Source organism: Tamandua tetradactyla, chromosome 6, assembly GCF_023851605.1.
Source record: "Tamandua tetradactyla isolate mTamTet1 chromosome 6, mTamTet1.pri, whole genome shotgun sequence".
In the NCBI taxonomy this organism is placed as follows: Eukaryota; Metazoa; Chordata; class Mammalia; order Pilosa; family Myrmecophagidae; genus Tamandua; species Tamandua tetradactyla.
The window spans coordinates 106,442,925-106,465,207 of record NC_135332.1 but is presented as its reverse complement, the minus strand read 5'-3'; the positions used below and the strand labels follow the sequence as shown (position 1 = coordinate 106,465,207).

General features: G+C 40.4%; 1 protein-coding gene across 1 annotated transcript in view; it reads left to right on the top strand.

The window, feature by feature from the left end:
- Positions 1-269: 269 nt before the first annotated feature.
- Positions 270-22,283, top strand: part of GGH (gamma-glutamyl hydrolase) — a 36,507-nt gene continuing 14,493 nt past the window's right edge. Inside the window, exons 1-4 of the mRNA XM_077166861.1 lie at positions 270-463; positions 5,328-5,442; positions 11,127-11,177; positions 15,082-15,166. Of these exons, the coding sequence (XP_077022976.1) occupies positions 355-463; positions 5,328-5,442; positions 11,127-11,177; positions 15,082-15,166 (360 nt within the window). The 5' untranslated portion in view covers positions 270-354. The remainder of the gene's footprint in view (positions 464-5,327; positions 5,443-11,126; positions 11,178-15,081; positions 15,167-22,283) is intronic.

Sequence of the window (22,283 nt, the reverse complement as noted above, 5' to 3'; positions counted from 1 at the left end):
GGTCGCAAATTCAGAGGGTCCAGCGTCTCATAAGAGGCCGCAGGAGGTAGGCGACAATGTCGACCGGTCTAGGGTCGGGGAAGGGGCGGAGCAATAAGGCGGGCGCTCGGCGCTGCCCCAAGTCCGCCCGTCCCCGCCCACATCTGCCGCGCACGCGCACTGGGCCTGCGTTTCCCTAGGGGCCCCTCGGCGTTGCCCCGGCGGAGCCCGGGGTCCGGCCGGAGCCGCCCAGCCCCGCCCCACCCCGCCCCATCTCCGCGCCGCGCCCCGCCCCGCCCCGCATCGTGGGTGCCGCGGCGCAGTGGGCCGCGCGACCTCAGTGCCTTTGAACCGCGGCGGGAGACGGCGAGCGCGATGGCTGTTCTGGTCCGGCTGCTGTGCTTCGTGGGCCTGCTCCTTTGCGGAGCGGGAAGCCTCCGGCTGTTCCCACCTCTGAAAGGCCACACTGAGAAGCCCATCATTGGTAAGAAGGGTATGCGGGGCCAGGGGGTAAGTCCCCGCCCGCTGCGGGGCTCGAACTAGCTCTTTCCTCCCTTGGAATAACCTCGAGGACAGGCTGTGATGCGTGTCTTCATTTTTACCTGAACAATCGGGCAGGACTCCGCTTGGGTAATGCTGTAATGGACCGCATGCCACATTGACTTTACTTCTATTAGTCTGGCTCTTAGCTGAAAGGAGGGGCGGGAGTGGATAGCGGGGAGCAGTGTAAAGAATCCTGAGGAATTGCATTTTTCTTTTTGCACATAGTGAGAAATTTCTACAAGTTAATTTCAGAACACGAATTGTATTTTTACAAATTGGCTGGTTGAGCGCATATTTCAAGATACAATGCGTTATATATATAAAAAAATTGAATTGATCAGAAAATCAAGAGATTAAGGTATGGCTCGGAGGCATACTTTCAGCAGTGGAGGGCAGCAGTGGCATGTATGATTTATGATGGATTTTTTTGTTTCCAGGAAATTTATGTTTTAAAAACAATATACCACTTTTTATTACCAGAACAGACATCTGGGAAAGGGCAGGAGAATGCTGTCCAGGAGAAATCAACCTGAGATTAAATTTTGCCAAAAGTAATTTATATATGGGCAATTTGGACTAATTTTATTTTAGTTGTAGGGTCGTGTCATTCATGCTATTTTTTCTTCCTTCCACAAAGATGAACACTGTATTCTGTAACTAAACAGGAAGTAAATGAGCGTTTATCATATATATGTGGGTTCTGTGACAATATTTGGAATTTGGAGTGTCTTATTGCATAGCTATTTAAAATGTTGCTTAAATTCTCCAGGGAGCCCAAAGGGCCTTTTTTTTTAAAAAAAAAATATATATCCTGTATGGCTGGAGTCATATTTCATTCTTTTTCCATGTGAGTATCCCATTGTTGCAGCACCATTTGTTTAATTTTTGTTTATTTGTTTTCTGAGGAAGTGCATGGGCCTGGAGTTGAACCCTGGTCTCCCACATGGCAGGCAAGAATTCTACCACTGAACCACCCCAAAGGGACCTTTTAAAATTATTTTTTATTTTTGTTTATTTTTTTGTTAGAGAAGTTGTGGGTTTATAGAACAATCATGCATAAAAGACAGGATTCCCATATACCACCCCACCACCAACACAGCATTAGTGTGGAACATTTGTTCCAATTGATAACATATTTTTAATAATTGTTCTATGAGCTGAAGTCCATGGTTTAACTTAGTGTTCACTGTGTAATGTAGCTCCATGTTTGTTTGTTTAATTTTTATTCTGTTACCATATATATAATCTAATAGTACCTCCTTTAATCATATTCATATGTATATTTCAGTACTGTTAATTGCATTCATGGTGTTGTGCTGCCATCACCACCATCCGTTATCAAAATATTTCCATCATTCCAAATGGGACCCCTGTACATTTTAAGCCTTAAGTTCACATTCCCTACCCCTGGTAACCTATATTCTAGATTTGTACTCTATGAATTTGCTTATTATACTTGTTTCAAGTCTGTGAGGTCATACAATATTTGTCCTTTTGTTTTTGGCTTGTTTCATACAACAGGATATTTTTAAGGTTTATTCATATTGTTGAATGTAATAGGACTTTATTCCTTTTTATGGCTGTGTACTATTCCATTGACTGTATGTACCTCATTTTATTTATCCATTCATTGGCTGATGTAGATTTGGGTTGCTTCCACCTTTTGGCAATTGTGAATAATGCCACTGTGAACACAGGTGAGCAAATATCTGTTTGAGTCCCAACTTCCAGTTCTTTTGGGCATACACGTAGTAGTGGGATTGCAGGTCACATGGTAGTTCTATACTTAGCTTTCCAAGGAACTGCCAAACTGTCTCCTTCAGCCAGTGGGCCTTTACATTTTTTTTTTTCCAACTCAAAATGTAATTGTATGTAGCATTTTGGATATTGTGGGTCCGGAGAAGAGGAGAAAGGGAAGAAAAGGGGATTCTTTTCTCTTTAGTGGAATCAGGGATTACTCTGGATTAAATGCAGAAAAAGGGAGTTGCTTTTTGGTCACCCTGATCATTAAGACAAAATTGTTAACTAAGCACTCATGTATGAGGCATTACTCTAGGAAGTGCAGAGGGTGCAAGGACAAGGAAGCCATAAAAATTGAGATGGCCTTAGATTTTGGGGGAAAAATGAGTATTGTTCCCAAATATAGGGGCAGGAGGAATGTGTGTGGAACTTACCTACTCTAACATCCTTTTCTCATTTCTGGTATGTTGGGTGCCCGTGATGCACTGAGCCCATTTTTCATGCCACCTCATTCCTGCCCAGTTTGTTATGACATTTCCTAATTCTCCAGCCAAACTTCATGTTCTTGGTGAGGATGATTTTACCTTCCAGTGAGAAGACACAGCCGTACTGAACAAATTCATACTAATATATGTGTAAGCCTCTCCAGAGAAGTTTATATTGTATTTTTTAAAAGTTTGTAAACTCAAAGGAACTTCTTGAGTGTTCATGTATTTTGCACTTGACAAAGTTAACCAAATACCTAATAATGCTAATTATTGGGAAAAGCTTGGGATACGGAAATGAGTTATGCAGACAGCTTTTCCTGTCATGTGGCCCATAGAGACATTAAAAGTGCGATGCATGTCTCAAATGGTGAGGTTCTGAATGAAATGGACACAAAGTTGTCTTCCAGACAGACCTGGCTGCATGCCGGGATTGTGCTGCGGTTGGGGATCTCCACAGTGGGTAGAGAGATGTTAAGGTAAAATTACTAGGGGGAATAGGTGCTCTGAAGGAGAGGCAAGTGGTTCTCTGAGGGATATAGTAGCAGTTTAACTGTGCTTGTCTGGAGAAAGTTTTCATGAAGAGAAACTCTGAAGAGTGAGCAAAGGTAACTAGAGTTTTGGAGGGGTTGTGGGTATTCCGGGGACAGGGAAGAGCACGTGCCAAGGCCCCTGGGCCCCCGAAAGGACAGTGTGGCTGAGCACAGAGAGAGGAGGAGCAAAGGAGGGCGAGGAGGCCAGTGAGGCACAGGGGGCAGCACAAGCAAGGTCAGGTAGAGCTGAGGTTTGGAAACCCATTGAAGTGCTTAAGCAGCATGGTGACCCCTGTTCGACCAGTTCTAGCTCTGATCTCATTTCTTACTGGTTTCTCTCCTCACTGGCCTGACCAGTCGTAAGGGCTTGGCTGACATCTGACTCAAGGCCTTTGGGGGTTTCCCCTGCCCTGAACTGCACCTCCCTCTGATAGCTACATGTAATTTGCTTTCTTACCTCTGTGACATCTTGGCTCAGGGAGGAGTTGCCTGGCCACCCTGTTGAAGTGACCTGCTGTGTTAGTTTGGAAGCTGTTGGAATGTGATATACCAGAACTAGAACGACTTTTAAAAACAAGGGAAATGTAAAATATTATAAGCTTACAGTTCTAAGCCTGTGGAAATGTCCAAACTAAGGCATCCAGAAAAAGATAACCTAATTCAAGGAAGGCCGATAGGTCTGTACCACCTCTGTCAGCTGGGTAGTCACATGCTGGCATCTGCTGGCCCCTTGCTCCTGTTTCCAGCCTCTCTTTCCTGTGGAGGTCCCTCATTTTGCTTCTCCAGGGCTGGCTTTTATCTCTTGGCTTCCCTCGACTTTCTCCAGCTTCTGGCTTGCTTAACATCTCATGGCAACATTTCCTGGACTCCAAGCATCTCCAAGCATCTGTGTCTCTGTTCTCCATGTGTCCACATTTGTGTCAGCTCTGCTGTGAAGTTTCTGTTGGCTCCGAGGCTTCAGTTGTTTCTCTAGGCTCTTTCGTTTCTCTCTCCAAAATGTCTCCTCTTTTAAGAGATTCCAGTAATCTACTCAAGACCCACTTGAATAGATGGAGTCACATCATCATCTAATCAAAAGTCACACCCACAATTGGGTGAATTACATCTCTGTGGATATAATCTAATCAAAAGCTTCTGCATGCAATATTGAATCAGGATTAAAAGAAACAGTTGCATGATTGAGTCAAGGTTAAAACATGGTATTTCTGGGGTATATAATACTTTCAAACAGGCACACCTGCCTTCCCCTACTTCCTACTTTTGCTTTACTTTTTCTCGGAGTAAATTCACACACTGTATACTTTACCTTTTTATCTTGATTGTTGCTTGTCTTCCTCCCCCTAGGTCCTACTGCAATTAAAGCCCCTTGGGGCAGGGATTTTTGCTTGTTTTGTTCATTCCTCTAGCAGACCAAGTGCAGTGCCTGGCATACAGTGTCATCCAATAATATGTATTGAGTGTATGACTGAATGAAACAAAGGGATGTGATCAGATTTGCTTCCAAGTGGAGAACTGATTGGAGTTGTGGTGGAAGTTTAAGGAAGGTTGTAGGAAGACCTCTTAAGAGGCTGTTATAAAGGTCAGGGTGTGAGATGTTGGTTGCTTGGGTAAGGGGAGTGTTGGTGATGTTGGTGAGATATGGATGAAAGATATTTCTGTTCTTCTGCATTGTTGTCAAAGAAATGGAAAAAAATAAAAGAGTTAAAGACTCTGAATGTGTGTGGGAATGGATCTACCTGCTTTCAGATTTAGAGATCTATACTCTGTGATTGATTCTAGGTCTATGGTTGTACGAAAGATGCTGTTGGTATTGTAAACCTGCTTTCAGGGCTTATTTTGCCACCCTGATGTGGGAGAGAGGAGGCTGCTTAAAACTCAGCCCCCACCTTTCCTAAGGTCTTTGGACATACCTGTAGGAGTAGCTTTGTATTGTAATTCTATGAATTGAAAGAGTAAAGTATTGATATTTTCACTGTGATGTGTTTCAGTTTCTGAGCAGGGAAAAAAGGAAATTGCTTGAAACTAAACTTTTTTTTTGGTCATTTAGGAGTATTAATGCAGAAGTGCTATAGTAAGAGTATGAAGAACCTTGGAAAATATTATATCGCTGCATCCTACGTAAAGTATCTAGAATCTGCAGGTGCAAGAGTTGTACCAATAAGGTATGGTTTATATATAAAAATTGTATGCTAGGGGAAAAGAAATGTAATTAATAAAGTATCAGTGGCAGAGAGAGTTCATATAGAGTTGAGAGGTTACTCTGGAGGTTGCTCTTATGCAAGCTTCAGGTAGACCTTGCTACCTATCATAACCTGCCAATCCCTAACCAGAACTATTCCAGCCAATCCTAAAGAACACCTAGGGCAATATATAAGATTCCACAAGGGTTCCAGGCACTAGAGTAACTTTCCAGAAACCTACAACCTCCAGATGGGTCCTTGGTCTAGATAAGTCCTGAAACCCCACCCAGCCTCTCCAGAACATCAGATAGTTCCATCTCCCTACCCCATATTAGTGACAGACCCTTCCAATATGAAAAATTTAGAATTGCCATAACCTGAACAACCCTAAAGAAAGGTACGGAAAGATCAAAGGTGATGGTGAAATTAAACATAGAAGATAGGACTTGAAAAATGAATATGAATGCTGAATCATTAAATTGATATCCTTTTAGTCTCTGGTATTTTAGAGGAGCTAGAAGTAAAAACTTAAAATTGTGAAATTGTAACCCATGTCGGACTTTGAAATATGTTCTACAACTAGTTGTGGTGCTGTGCTTTGAAAGTTGTAGCTTTTTTGTATGTTATTTTTCACAAAAAAAGAAGGAAAAAAATAGTTGATTGTGATGATAAAAAAGTATTTAAGCCCTCTAGCCTCCTATATTCTGGAACAGCTAGAAGGAAAAATATGAGAGGATCATATGGTAGCCCATGACAAACTCTGGGATCTGTCCTGTAACTACTTGTGGAAGAGTGCTTTGAAAACTATTGCTTTTTAATTTCTTTGCTTGTGTATATGTTATATTATACCATAAAAGAAAGTTAAAAAAATTGTATGTTTTATAATGTTATGCCGCAGGCATTATCATCAAGAATGAAATGGTCATTTCCTTAAACCCCAGAAAAATTGCTCCTCGTAGATGCCGTGAAAGTTACTGGAGTAAAAGAATCTACAACCTAACCAACTTTATTCCACATGTTAGGATCAGAGAACACTTAGGGAAGTAAGGAACAGTTTATTTAAAAGGTGGAGTTTTCTTTCAGTTTTATTTATTGAATTCAAGTTCACATAACATAAAAGTCACTCTTAACTGTTTTAAAGTATGCAGTTCAGTTCATCCCCCTTTTTAGCCAGTTGTAAGTGTATACTTCAGTGCTTTTGATTGGATCTATAATGCTATGCCACCATAACTACCATAGAAGACGATTCGTAAAATACCTTCATAATCTACTTTAAAAGTCTGTAAAGGGGGTGGGATGGTGGCTCAGCAGGCAGACTTCTCGCCTGCCATGCTGGAGACCTGGGTTCGAATCCCGGTGCTTGGCCGTGCAAAAAAACAGTTTGTAAAGGACTAATGTAGCAGTGTTGCTTTGGTATAAGTTATTGGTATTGCAGTTTTAAAGAAACTACATAGTTTTTGTGATAAAATTGATCCTAAACAAATGCAGAGTTCTCTGCCCCATGCATATAACAGCCAAGTCATGACAGTGGGATTTCAAAAAGAGAAAGTTTATTGTTACCTGTTATGAAGCAGGAGATCAGATGGCCTATCAACCCAAAATTCTGTCTTTCCAGTCTAAAGGAGTTCAGGCATTTTATGATTCAAGCAAGGGGAGATGAAATTGTTACCATTATAACATCAAGTACAGGGCTGATTCCAGGCTAGAATGATCATTACAATTATTAAATATAAGCAGGGTGGAGACTATTTGAGTTTCAGTAATTTCAGATGTTGTAACCAAGAAGTTAGGATTTAACAAATGATTATAATTACTGAATTATTATATAGATATTTCTTTTTTCTTTCTGGTAATTTAGAATAGCCAAAGGAAAATACCTGAAATTATTGAAATGTAATCCAGCCACCTTGATCTTTGATGATGATTGTGTAACTATATAGCCTTTATCTTGTCTTTTGTAAAAACCTTGTGACTGACCCTCACTTATACCCCCTTATCCTGTTTTACAACTTGTTCTAGTTTGCTAGCTGCTGGAATGGAATATACCAGAAACAGAATGGGTTGTAAAAGGGGAATTTAATAAGTTGCTAGTTTACAGTTCTAATGCTGAGAAAATGTCCCAATTAAACAAGTTAATGGAAATGTCCAATCTAAGGCATCCAGGGAAAGATACCTTGGTTCAAGAAGGCCAATGACTTTCCGGGTTTCTCTCTCAAGTGGAAGGGCACGTGGCAAACACGGTGTCATCTGCTAGCTTCTTCTCCTGGCTTCCTGTTTCATGAAGCTCCCCGAGAGACGTTTTCCTTCTTCATCTCCAGAGCGCTGGCTAATGGACTCTTTCCTTCATGGTGCTGCAGCATTTTTTGCTCTCTCTGAATCTCCTCCATTGTCCAAAATGTTTCCTCTTTTATAGGATTCCAGTAAACTAATCAAGACCCAACCAAATGGCTGGAGACATGTTGTCATCTAATCCAGTTTAACAACCACCATTGATTAAATCACACCATCCAGAGAGATGATCTGATTACAGTTTCAAACATACAGTATCGAATAGGGATTACTCTACCTTTATGAAATGGGATTTGATTAAAACATGGCTTTTCTAGGGCACTACATCCTTTCAAACCAGCACACAACTTTGGGGTCTTATGAGCACTAAAAATAGCCTGTAATGTTTATTAATGAAGGGTCTTGGGACAACCCAGCACTAACCCACCCCAATTATAAAACTATCTTGCTAGACAGAGCTGGATCTAACCATAATTGGCCCACCTGACATGCGGAGAAGCTTAAACTTTAACTTGTTAGTGACCTATACCTTATTATGATACTAAAAATCACACTTAGCCTGTTAGTGACATAACACATTATAATACTAAAAATCACACTTAACCTATTAGTGACCTATACCTCATTATAATACTAAAAGTCACACCCATCATTATATTAAAGCTGCCATTTTCTTACCTATATACTGTGACGAAGCATTTAATCAGTCTGCACATGTTCAATAATTAGATCACCTCTAATTACATCATCTGGAGCCATTGTGCTCATTATCCTAAAACCTGCCCATCTTTTGATACTATAAAGCTATCAGAATTACTGCAGTTTGGAGAGAAACTGGCCCATAGGCCCATAGGCCATCTGATCTCCTGCTTTGCAGGTAGTAATAAACTCTTTCTTTGAAACGGTGGTGTCTCAGGAATTGGTCATTTGAGCACAACGGGCAGAGAACTCACTGCTTTTGATCAGTATCAGTATTAACTTTTGGCTATTCTACATTATAGAAAGAAAAAACATCTGGATAATGATTCGGTAATCATAATCATTTATTAATTCTTAATTTTTGGTTACAGAATGATCCAGTAAAAATAAAATGATCCATCTCATATTTTGATTTTCAGAGTTGAATTTAGTTTAGACTATCTTGTCAACCAAAATTAGTGAATCATAGAATCTCCCAGCACCCCCTTTTATCAATTATAAGTGATTTCACACACAAAACACAATTGTTTACTCTGTAAAACTTGTCTTCATAAGTAATTTTGCATTAAAATGTACGAGAAATTGTGGTTTAAATAGAACATTAAAATAACCAAAATGCAATTGTTACAGGATTGTACCATAAAATTGACTTGTGTTTAGATTCATGAGGATTATGTTCTTTGCTTGATCATTTATATTTAAGTGAACTGTCTCTCTCCCAAGATGAGCATTTACTTTTTTTTTTTTTACTATTTTTGTTAGTTTTTTTAAACTTTTTTTTATTGTATAATATAACATACATATAAAGCAAAGAAATAAAAAAAAAATCAATAGTTTTCAAAGCACTCTTCAACAAATAGTTACAGGATAGATTCCAGAGTTTGTCATCAGCTACCATACAGTCCCTTCAGATTTTTCCTTCTAGCTGCTCCAGAATATAGGAGGCTGATGTTTTTTTTTTATCATCACAATCAACTTTTTTATCTTTTTTGTGAAAAATAACATATATACAAAAAAGCAATAAATTTCAAAGCACAGCACCACAATTAGTCAAAGAACATATTTCAGACTTTGACATGGGTTACAATTCCACAATTTTAGGTTTTTACTTCTAGCTCTAAGATACTAGAGACTAAAACAAATATCAGTTTAACGGTCAGCTATCATATTCATTTGTTAAATCCTCTCTTCTCTGTATAGCTCCACCATCACCTTTGATCTTTCTATTCCTTTCTTTAGGGGTGTTTGGGCTATGGCCATTCTAACTTTTTCATTTTGGAAGGGTCTGTCAATAATATGGGGTAGGGAGATGAAACTATCTGATGTTCTAGAGAGGTAGGGTCTTCTAGGTTTCAGGTCTTGTCTGGTCCAGGGACCCATCTGGAAGATGTAGGTTTCTGAAAAGTTACATTAGTGCATGGAACCCTTGTGGAATCTTATATATAGCCCTGGGTTTTCTTTAGGATTGGCTGGAATGGTCCTGGTTGGGGATGAGCATTTACTTTTGACATGAGTCTTTAAAATTTTTTAGTAGCAGATCTTATTTTTCAAATGAAATCTTATTGGGAACACAGATAACACCAGAGTTTTATAGTTGAGAGACAGAGCTCTTCAGAGTCTTCTGATCAGTGTTTCAACATTTTGATCATGGAAGTTCTTTATCCAAGCTCTTCTTTTGGGATGCTAGCCAATGCTAAAGAGGTGCTAATTAGGTAGGAGAGACAAAAGGCAGGTAGACCAGTTCAGAAACTCTTGGGAGCAATGGTAACTTGGTTAGGGGTGGTGATAGGATTGATATGTAAATATTCTTTTAAAAAATCAAGGAGAATTGATGACTAATAGAAGGCAGGGGCCCTGGCAGGAGGAAACAGATGGGAGTGACAGAAATTTTGAAACAAGATGCCTTGCCCAATAGTGTTTATGATAGAGGCATACAATGAAATGTGACTTTTAGCAGGCAGGCTTATTATCAGTGTAGAAAGGCAAATTGGAGTTTACAGACGACAGCATTTTATTTGGGACACCAAAGTTTTCCTGCAGCAAAGGAAGCCAAGGTAATTAGCCTTGGAGTTCTGGGGATAGCATATGATTTTTATAGACATAAAAAGAAAGTTAACTTGACTCCTGCTGATTGGACTAGGGTTTGTCCTTTTAGGAGTGGGTTTAGGACAGGTGGGCTTTATCTTGTATTAGGGCAAATAGGATGAATCAGGGGCTTGATTCGCTGTCTGGGTCAGCTGCCTTGCTGAGGAAATTCAAATTTCAAAAGATATCAAGAGGGATTTCAAAGAAGAAGTAGTGTATAGGTTTCTTTGTTTCTGTTTTGTGTCTGAAGGGTTCCTAGGGCTTTCTCTATATAATCTTATCCCAGTTTGGGTTCCTGAAGTTCATTTTAAGGTATATTACACAATAGCACATACTTCACAATATTTAATGTTACTAGATTGCAGAAAAAGCATATTAATGACTGAGTAGCAAAACAAAAGTATAGTTCTTTATGACTTTCATGTTGTTTAGAAATAAACACCCCTAAGAAAATGGAGGGATAATTTTGCCTGTATTTAGGAATAATTTTTCATCTAGCTTTTTAAAATTAATGTGGTAATTTCATTCAGAGGTTTACTCTTTCTCCTACATTTTGGAAAGGTATGTTTTAAAACTATTTTTATTTTTTTCAGACTTGATCTTCCAAGTAAAGATTATGAAAAACTTTTCAAATCTATTAATGGGTAAGTTGAGAGCATTGGTTTGGTATGAGTTCTAGACACAAATCTGCTTTTGCCAAAAAAACACATAACTGTATGTGTTTCTATGTAGTTATGTTAAAGTGGTAAACCTGTTAGTTTTCTGAGTTCTTTATAGGGATTATTTTGTTGAGTGATGAAGATGGCCTGCAAAAAGGATAAGGCAGGTTAGGGAATAGGTAAATGTTGCTTAGACATGCATAACTTTTGTTAACATGTGTCATGATCTTTCTTCTTGTAATGCTTGTCATAAATGTTTTAAGCCACTTTGAATGGCGTGATATACTGCTTGCTTAGGAGATTTATAAGCCCTAGGTTTGAGAATATTGATTGGTGTACTAGTTTGTTAATGCTGCAGGAATGCAGTATACCAGAAATGGAATGGCTTTTAAAAAGGAAATTTATTACAAGTTTACATTTCTAAGGCTGTGAATCTGTCCAAATTAACATACCAACAAGAGGTTCCTTCACTCAAGAAAGGCTGATGCTGTCCAGAACACCTCTGTCAGCTGGAAAGGCACATGGCTGACTCTGCTGGTCCTTGTTCCCGGTTCCATTGCTTCCAGCTTCTACTGCCAGTGGTTTCTTCTCTAATCCTCTATGGGCCTTCACTTAGCTCCCCCGGTACACAGCTCTGGGTTTTGGGTTGCTTAGCATCTCATGGGAAGGCACATGGCAATGTTTGCTGGGCTCTACCCATGTCTAGGCATCTGCTCTCTCTGTTGGCACTCCAAGTATCTCTAAATATCTATGTCTGTCAGCTCTGAAGCAACTGTTCTCCAAGAATGTGCATCTCCAAGCATCTCTGTTGTTTCTGAGGGTTCTCCAAAATGTTTGTCCTTTTAAAAACTGTAGTAAACTAATCAAGACATACCCTGAATGGGCAGAGTCACATCTCCATCTAATCAAAAGGCCAACTCACAATTAGGCACAGCACACCTTTCTGGAGATAATCTCATCAGAAGGCCATGCCTGCAACTGGGAGGGCTTCATTTCTGTAGAGGTACTCTAATGAAAACGGCTTCTACCCTGCAATATTGAATCAAGATTAAAGGACATGGCTTTTCTGAGGTACACAGAACTTTTTAATCGGCACAGTTGCTTATCTTGATTAGAGCTTGGAAGAAAATTTTCTATCCTCTGGCTTGAAAACAGGATAGAATTAGCGCACAGAAAAAACTTTTAAGCATACAAAAATATTCAGTGTTACTCATAATGAAAGGCAAGCTAATTACAGCATTAAAACCCATTTTCCAACCATCAAGTTGGCAAAAAAATCAGAAAATTTGCTAATACCCTAGGGTGAAGGTATGAGGAATCAAGTTTTCTCCTCCTTTGTTAATGAGAACATAAACTGTATAGCCGTTTTTGGGGAAATTTTGCAATAGCTACTGGAATTAAAAAGGCATATACTCTTTGACCCAGGAAATCGTTTAGAAGAACTTTTTTTAATAAGTATATTCTCTCTTTGTGGGAAGGCTTAGACCCAGATGTACCCATTGCAATATTGTTTGTAATACCCACAATTTAGAAACCATCCAATAGTGCATCAGTTGGGAATTGGTTAAATATGCATATTATAGAACACCATGTACACTGGAATACTAGAATAGAATACTATGCAGGTGCAAAAAGAATTAGGATCTCTAGAGGTACCATTTTGGATGACTTTTGTTAGATAAAAAGTGTGATATTGTTATGTGAAAACCAAGGCTTAGAATGGTATGTATTAGAGAAGTTTATATGTTCACAAAAGGATCATGCAGAAAATACAGAGATCCTATATACCCTCCCCAAGTTTTGACGTTTTGCATTAGTATAGTATCTTTGTTACAATTGATGAGAATTATTTTAATCATACTATAACTATAATCCATAGTTTGCGTTTGGGTTTACTGTATTGTACAGATCTTTTTTATCTTTTTTTTTTTAATTTGTGTTCTAGCAATGTATATACACCTAAAATTTCCCCTTTTAACCATCTTCAGATATATAATTAATTACATTCACAGTGTTGTGTTATCATCATGCATTGTACATTCCTAAATTTGAGGAGATATGCAATGGTATATTTCTGTCAGGTCAGCACAAACTTTAATGATGGTTGCTTCTGATTGGGGATGCAGTAGGAGGGAATCTTTTTCACTGTAAAACTTTCTAATCCTACTTTTAAAAACCGTGTTCATTCATTACTTCTTTTGAAAAGCTATGTTGAAAAATATCATTTGCCTTCAGCTCAATTCAATTCAGTAAATATTTGCCATTAAATCAATTGAATTTAGTAAAACATTTACAATGCCTGTTGAAGGTTGTAAATTTGGCAGGCACGCACAAAGATAAGTAAGTGCAGACTAGAACGTAATAGTAGAGCCTCAAAAATAAGCTTTTGGAATCGCTTCATTTCTACCCACATTCACCTCAAATGCATTCCTATTTGGAAAGAAACCAAAGTAGTAGTACTAGAGGCAGGAACAAGTACTCCTGGTTGCCATCTTGTCCAGATTGTTGCTATGTCTTTGTGGAAAGCAGCAGTGGTTCTTAAATTGACAAGGGAGTCCAGCTTCCTTTCCATTTCCTCCTTTTGGCCTTGGCACAGGCATGGAAGTCCGGGTTCTGAAATGGGAAAATCTAGGAGCATTATTTCCTATTTTTGAGTCTTACCAGAAAATGAGCAGTATTCTAATAACCAGTATAACTCCCAAATGACAGTTTTTTGAGACCCTATTATGTAGCTAGTTTGTGGTGAATATGGACCTGAAAAGACAGAGCCTTGCTCTAAAGGAGTAGTTGACCTTTTGGAAGGGACAGTTTTTTACTTTATGAAGGGATTTGGGGGCTAAATGTATGAAATTTGTCAGAGGAATCTCTTTAACACTGGATGAATAAAACTGAGAACTGCTAATTAGTCTTCATTAAGCCACTTTTAATTGTTGGGTTTTCTTTGTGGTTTGGTGGAAGATATTCTACCTCATAGTATCAATATGTGTGTTTTCTACTAGATTGTGATCTTTCTAACAGCAAATATTACTCATCTTTGTTTCTCCAGGCTAGAACCACGCCTGGCTCATTTAAGAAGCAGAATATTTGTGTTGAATGAACAATAATCTCAAATGTTGGTATTTCACATTACCATGACTTAATATATAAGTATTTTCAAAATTTTAATACAACGTTTAATCCAATTTTTATAATCTCTTTTAAATATCCTTGGTCATTTCAATAACTGTTAGGGAATTTTAAAGTTAATTTTTAAAATTGTTATAAAAACATGGTAAATATTTTCTACATCTCACTTTAAAATAAAATCAGAAGTTTGGGATGCCCCCTTTTCCCTCTATAATTTTCTAGAGTTTTAGTTGCATTCATTTTCAAATTTTTCTAATACCATGCTTATTTCTGAAGAGATTTCAGAGTGGTAATCTAGAATTCAGTTCTTTCAGATGTTTAATTCTAGCCTACATGTATTTTAATGACCGGTTTGTTTTTTATAGTAAAAGTAAAGAGTATTCTTTGTGAGCTCGAACCCACTTGCGTTTATGGACCTACAATTGATTTTGGCATCACTGAGCACCTTAATTGAAACCTATCTCGATTATCTATTTCATTTGTACCTCTGGGTAGGTACTCTCTCCTTGTGCATTTATATACCTTTAATTTATCCACACTCTATTTCCTTAAACAATCCTATTTATCAAAGATTTGGAAAAATATGCACTAAAGTGTTGTTAATTAGGGTAATTTCTGAGTGGGTAGGAGTGTAAATATTTTATATTTTCTTTGTTTTTCCTTAGTTTCTGATTTTCTTTTATGAGCTTACTGCAATAAGGAAAACGTTGTTAAGAAGATCGCTTCCTATGGGGCTAAAAGTATCCTTTTGATATTGTTTCAGGGTCCTTTTCCCTGGGGGACGTGCTGACCTTAGGGACTCAGATTATGGCCAAGTGGCCAAAACATTTTACAGCTTGGCCCTACAGGTAAGTATCAGTTATTGCTTGTTATTCCTGATGGAGTTCTGTGATTTTCCATGTGGAGGGTTCTTTTTGTAAGCATGTGGTAGTGCTTCCTGACAGTTACCCTAGCTGCTCCATGCCCTTCATCTTGGGGCTCCTGCTCTTTAGCACCCTGTTTTCCCGTGTCCTTCATCTGAAATGCTGGGCTTCATGTGGAATGCCGCTGAACCCTGCCGACCTGGCCCTGTGTCTTTGTGCCCACTGATGTGAACCAGGTCCTCGGGGAGGCTTCTTAGTTCAGGTCTCTCTCTGTCTTACCTGTTTATTAAATACTGGGCATTGCTCAGACATTGTTCTCCTCTCCTCTTCAAATCAGCTCTTGTTCTTCACATATGCACTCCTATTCAACCTGTCCTTACAGTGTCCTAGCTTCTACATCCAGCTCCCTGGCAAAGCCTCACAACAGCTTCTTGACAGTGTCTCATTTAGAGCTTGCCTTTGTGCCAGAGCTCACACTGTTAGTCCTTCTCCCTTGAGCTATTAACAGTAATTTTCTAATGAATCTTTTTGTCCCTACTTTCTTGCCTCTGAATATTTCCCAAAGAGCTGTTTTTAGTACGCTAGAGACTTGCTTAAAATGACTAGTCTAACTATCTGGTGGGCTTTTATAGTCTTTGAGTCAAGACCTTTTTTTGTTTTTGTTGATTGATTTTATGTTTTTTTTTATCATCACAGTCAACTTTTTTGTGAAAAATACATACATACATACGTACATATATACATACATACAAAAAAAGGAATAAATTTCAAAGCACATCACAGCAACTAGTTGTAGAGCAGATTTCAGAGTTTGGTATGGGTTACAATTCCTTTTAAGGATTCAGAAGTGACAGGCTCTCCCTTCCTGCTTTGGCTGGTGAGCCTCTCCTGTGGAGTTCGTCCAGACCCTCCATCAGAATCGTTGGCTTCACAGTTTTAGGTTTTTACTTCTAGCTGCTCTAAGATACTGGAGACTAAAAGAAATATCAGTATAATGACTCAGCAATTATATTCATTTGTTAAACCCTGCCTTCTCTGTTTAATTCCACTATCAACTTTGATCTTTCTCCCACTCTTTAGGGGTATTTGTGTTATGTCCATTCTAACTTTTTCATGTTGGAAGGGGCTGTCGATAATATGGGATAGGGGAATGGAACTAGTTGATGTTCTGGAGAGGCTGGCCTTTCTGCATTTCAGGATTTATCTGGTCCAGGGATCCATCTGGAGGTTGTAGTTTTCTGGAAAATTACCCTAGTGCATGGAACATTTTTAGAACCATATATTACCCTAGGTGTTTGTCATGGTCAGGTTCATTTGTCAACTTGGTCAAGTGGTGGTACCTGTTTGTCTGGTTGGGCAAGTGCTGGCCTGTCTGTTGCAATGAGGACATTTCATAGAATTAAATCATGATCATGTCAGCTGCATCCACAGCTGATTCCACTTGTAATCAGCCACAGGGAGTGTCTTCTGCAATGAGTGATGCTTACTTTAATCACTGGAAGCCAGTGATTAAAGGAGGATTCAGAAGTGACAGACTCTCCCTTCCTGCTTTGGCTGGTGAGCCTCTCCTGTGGAGTTCGTCCAGACCCTCCATCGGAATCGTTGGCTTCACAGCCTGCCCTGCTGATTTTGTACTCTGTGTTCCCATGGTCACGTGAGACACTTTTATAAATTTTCTACTTGCGAGTGTTCCCTGTTGATTCTGTTTCTCTAGAGAACACTAACTAATGCAACTTGATACCAGGAGTAGTTCTTAAGAAACAGAATCTTAAAAATGGGTTTTTATGAATGGTTTTCTACTCTGACTGGACTCAAAGGCACTAAGGACTCTGATTCCCATAATCAGAATGACACTCCCAATCCATGGAGTGAGTTGGCAAAAGAGATAGTCAAAATATCACCGTTTGATCTCTTAATGCTTCGCGTGTATGAAGCCAGTCTCTGGGGGATAATGTTTTTGACACCTTTACAGAGTTTTGTGGAAATAAGAGGTATAGAGATGTTGGCTGGTTGTTGTTAGATACACTGGCTACATTAAGGAGTGAGAGGAATGGGTTTAAGGCTTTAAACAAGAAGCTTAAGCGCCGTCTGACAGACGTAGAAATTTCTGGAGTATCCTGAAGGAAAATTTTTTTTCCTGTAGCTGTAGACTTGAGACCTCTGAAAATCAGACTCAGAATCTTATTGTTAGAGTATCAACTTTACAAGTAAACTGAAATCTCAATGTTGCATGGTGTCTATCATTAAATTGAGGGCATTGATTGGAAAGGAATGGGACCCTGAAAAATGGAATGGTGACATATGGATTGATGTTGGGGGTGAGATTGAAACCCTAGGTCATGCTGAGTCTTCTCTAGATAACCCTGTAATAGTCTGCCCTGAGGACATAGCCACCTCACCTTCAGCCTGCCTTGAGGAGTTGGCCACCCAACCTCCTGAAGGGATTAACCCTAGAGTGATTAATCCTCTTTCACCAGATGGAACTGCAAATGAATGCCCTCAAGCAAATGGCTTGAAAGATATTTCTAATTCTTTTCATGACCGATCCCCACCACCCCTCATTTCTTCCAGACCTATAACTAGACTAAAGTCCCAACAGGCCCCTAAAGGTGAGGTGCAAAGTATCACACATGAGGAGGTAAGTTATACTCCAAAAGAAGTGTGTGAATTTTCCGGTTTATATAGATAGAAATCAGGGGAATATATGTGGCAATGGATTTTAAGGGTGTGAGATAATGGTGGGAGGAATATAAGGCTAGATCAGGTTGAATTTATTGATATGGGCCCACTAAACAGAGATTCTGCCTTCAGTGTTATAGCTTGAGGGGTTAGAAAAGGTATTAACAGTTTGTTTGGATGGTAGGCTGAAACATGGATCAAAAGGTGGCCGACATTATCTGAGGGTGAAATGCCAGAACTGCCCTGGTATAATGTAGATGAGGGGATCCAGAGCCTTAGAGAGACCGGAATGTTAGAGTGGATTTATCATGCAAAGCCTACTCTTACACTCCAGGAATGTCTGAAGGATGCACTTTTTACCAAAACAGTAAGAAATAAATTTGTGAGACTAGCGCCATCATCCCTGAAGAGCTCTGTAGTTATACTCTGTAGGTCAGATATTACTGTAGGAACTGCTGTCACTGAGCTGGAATCCCTAAACACAATGGAATCACTGAATCCCAAATTGGCAGAAGCCAGGTGGCAGCACTTGATTGCCAAAGACAGGGTAGACGTGGCTATTGTAATAGCAAACTCAAAGCAGAAGTCAAAATTATATGACTTGCAGAGATATGTGGCATTGGCTAGTAAATCATGGGGTACCTAGAAATACAATAGAAGGGCAGTCTACTAAATTCTTGTTTGAGCTGTATAAACAAAAGAGTTCTAGGTCAAGTGAATAGAAGTCTAACCTGAATTACAAAAACATAGAGTCACTGCCCCTTAATCAATTTCCAGACTTGAGACAGTTTACAGACCCAGAGCCCCTTGAAGGGGAGGCCAGGTCCCTTTGGGGGAGAACTCTGTTATACTGCCACGAATTTATACTGTTAATCTTCCTCCAAGCCTTGCCCAAGGAGACCGGCAGCCTTTTACCAGGGTAACTGTGCATTGGGGAAAAGGAAATGATCAGACATTTCAGGGATTATTAGACAGAAGTGACATTAGTTCCAGGGGACCCAAAACATCACTGTGGTCCACCAATCAGAGTGGGGGCTTATGGAGGCCAGGAGATCAATGGAGTTTTAGCTCAGGTCCGTCTCACATTGGGTCCGGTGGGCCCCCGGACCCATTCTGTAGTTATTTCCCCAATTCCAGAATGTATAATTGGAATAAGCATACTGAGCAACTGGCAGAATCCCCACATTGGTTCTCTGACTCGTGCAGTGAGGGCTATTTTGGTGGGAAAGGCCAAGTGGAAGCCACTAGAACTGCCCCTACCTAGCAGAATAGTAAATCAGAAGCAATACCGGATTCCTGGAGGGATTGCAGAGATTACTGCCACTGTTAAGGACTTGAATGATGCAGGGGTAGTGATTCCCACCACATCCCCCATTCAACGCTCATATTTGGCCTGTGCAGAAAACAGATGGGTCTTGGAGGATGACAGGGATTATCGTAAGCTCAACCAGGTGATAAGTCCAATTGCAGCTGCTTTTCCAGAAGTGGTATCATTGCTTGAACAAATCAGTACATCCCCTGGTATCTGGTATGCAGCTATAGATCTGGCAATGTTTTTTTCTCAATAGCTATTAGTAAGGACCACCAGAAATAGTTTGCTTTCAGCTGGCAAGGTCAGCTTTCACTGTCCTACCTCGGGTATATCAACTCTCCAGCCCTATGTCATAATCTTGTCCGCAGGGACCTTGATCGTTTCTCCCTTCCAGAAGCCATCACAGTAGTCCATTATATTGGTGATATCATGTTGATTAGACTTAGTGAGCAAGAAGTGGCAACTACTCTAGACTTACTGGTATGGCATTTGCGTGTCAGAGGATAGGAGATAAATCCAAATAAAATTCAGGGTCCTTCCACCTCAGTGAAATTTCTAGATGTCCAGTGTTGTGGGGCATGTCGAGATATCCCTTCTAAGGTAAAGGATAAGTTGCTGTATCTGGCCTCTTTCAACCAAAAACAGCCACAATGCCTAGTTGGTCTCTTTGGATTTTGGCAACAACATATTCCTCATTTGGGTGTGCTACTCCAGCCCATTTATCGAGTGACCAGAAAAGCTGCTAATTTTGAGTGGGGACCTGAATAAGAGGAGGCTCTGTGACAGGTCCAGGCTGCTGTACAAGCTGCTCTGCCACTTGGGCCATATGATCCAGCAGATCCAATGGTGCTGGAAGTGTCAGTGGCAAATAGAGATGCTGTTTGGAGCCTGTGGCAGGCCCCTATAGGAGAATCACAATGCAGACCCTTAGGATTTTGGAGCAAAGCCTTACCATCTGCTACAGATAACTACTGTCTTTTTGAGAAACAGCTTTTGGTCTGCTACTGGGCCTTAGTAGAGACTGAACACTTAACCATGGGCCACCAAGTTACCATGAGACCTGAGTTACCTATCATGAGTTGGGTGTTGTCTGACCCACCAAGCCTTGAAGTTGGGCGTGTGCAGCAGCACTCTATTGTAACATGGAAATGGTATATACGAGATAGGGCTAGAGCAGGTCCTGAAGGCACAAGTAAGTTACATGAAGAAGTGACCCAAATGCCCAAGGTCTCCACTCCTGCCACATTACCTTCTCTTTCCCAGACCAGAGGTATGGCCTCTTGGGGAGTTCCTTAGAGTGAATTGACTAAGGAAGAGAAAACTCAGGCCTGGTTTACAGATGGTTCAGCACGATATGCAAGTACAACCTTAAAGTGGACAGCTGCAGCACTACAACCCCTTTCTGGGGTGTCCTTGAAGGACAGTGATGAGGAGAAATCCTCCCAGTGGGCAGAACTTTGAGCAGTGTACCTGGTTGTTCATTTTGCTTGGAAGGAGAACTGGCCAGAGGTGCGTTTGTATACTGACTCATGGGTTGTTGCTAATGGTTTGGCTGGATGGTCAGGGACTTGGAAAGACCATAATTGGAAAATTGGTGACAAAGAGGTCTGGGGAAGAAGTATGTGGATAGACCTTTCTGAATAGGCTAAAAACATGACATATTTGCGTCCCATGTGAATGCACACCAGAGGGTGACTTCAGCAGAGGAAGGTTTTAATAATCAAGTAGATAAGATGACCCGTTCTGTGGATACCAGTCAGCCTCTTTCCCTAGCAACTCCTGCCATTGCCGAAATGGGCTTATGAAGAAAGTGGTCATGGTGGTAGGGATGGAGGTTATGCATGGGCTCAGCAACACGGACTTCCACTCACCAAGGGTGACTTGGCTACAGCCACTGTTGAGTGCCCAATCTGCCAACAGCAGAGACCCACACTCAGCCCCCAATATGGCACCATTCCCCTAGGTGACCAGCCAGCTACATGGCGGCAGGTTGATTACATTGGACCACTCCCTTCATGGAAGGGGCAGCTATTTGCTCTAACTAGAATAGACACATACTGTGGGTTTGGGTTTGCATTCCCTTCACACAATGCTTCTGCCAAAACTACCGTCTGTGGTCTTATAGAATGCCTTATCTATTGTCATGGTATTCCACACAGCATTGCTTCTGATCAAAGAACACACTTCACAGCAAATGAAGTGCAGAAATGGGCACATGCTCATGGAATTCTCTGGTCTTGCCATGTTCCCCATCAACTAGAAGCAGCTGGATTGATAGCACGGTGGAATAGGCTTTGAAAACTCAGTTACGGTGCCAACTAGGTGGCAGTACCTTGAAGGGCTGAGGTAATGTACTCCAGGAAGCTGTATATGCTCTGAATCAGCGTCCACTGTATGGGTGCTGTTTCTCCCATAGTCAGGATCCATGGGTCCAGGAACCAAGGGGTAGAAATAGGAGTAGTACCACTCACTGTTACCCCTATTGATCCTCCAGGAAAATTTTTGCTTCCTGTCCCTTCAACCCTGAGCTCTGCTGGTCTACAAGTTTTAGTTCCAGAAGGGGGAGTGCTTCCACCAGGAGAAACAACAGTGATTCCTTTGAACTGGAATCTAAGACTGCCACCTGGTCACTTTGGGCTACTCATGCTCTAGATCAACAAGCCAAGAAGGGGATTACATTTTTGGCTGGGATGATTGGCCCTGACTATCAGGGGGAAGTAGAATTGCAGCTACACAATGGAGGTAAAGAAGAGTTTTCTTGGAATATAGGAGATCCCCTAGGGCATCTTTTAGTACTACCATGCCCTGTGATTAAAATCAATGGAAAACTGCAACAACCCAAATCCAGGCAGGACTACAATGGCTCTGAAACTTCAGGAATGAAGGTTTGGGCCATCCCACCAAGCAAAGAACCACGGCCAGCTGAAGTGCTTGTTGAGGGTAAAGGGAACATGGAATGAATAGTGGAAGAAAGTAGTGGTAAATATGAACTACGACCACGTGATCAGTTATAGAAACGAGGACTGTAATGGGGTTTTGTTTCTGTTACACTATTTAAGTTGTAAGATCTCAAGTTTAAGAATGAATATTACCCAAGGACTTGCACCCTAT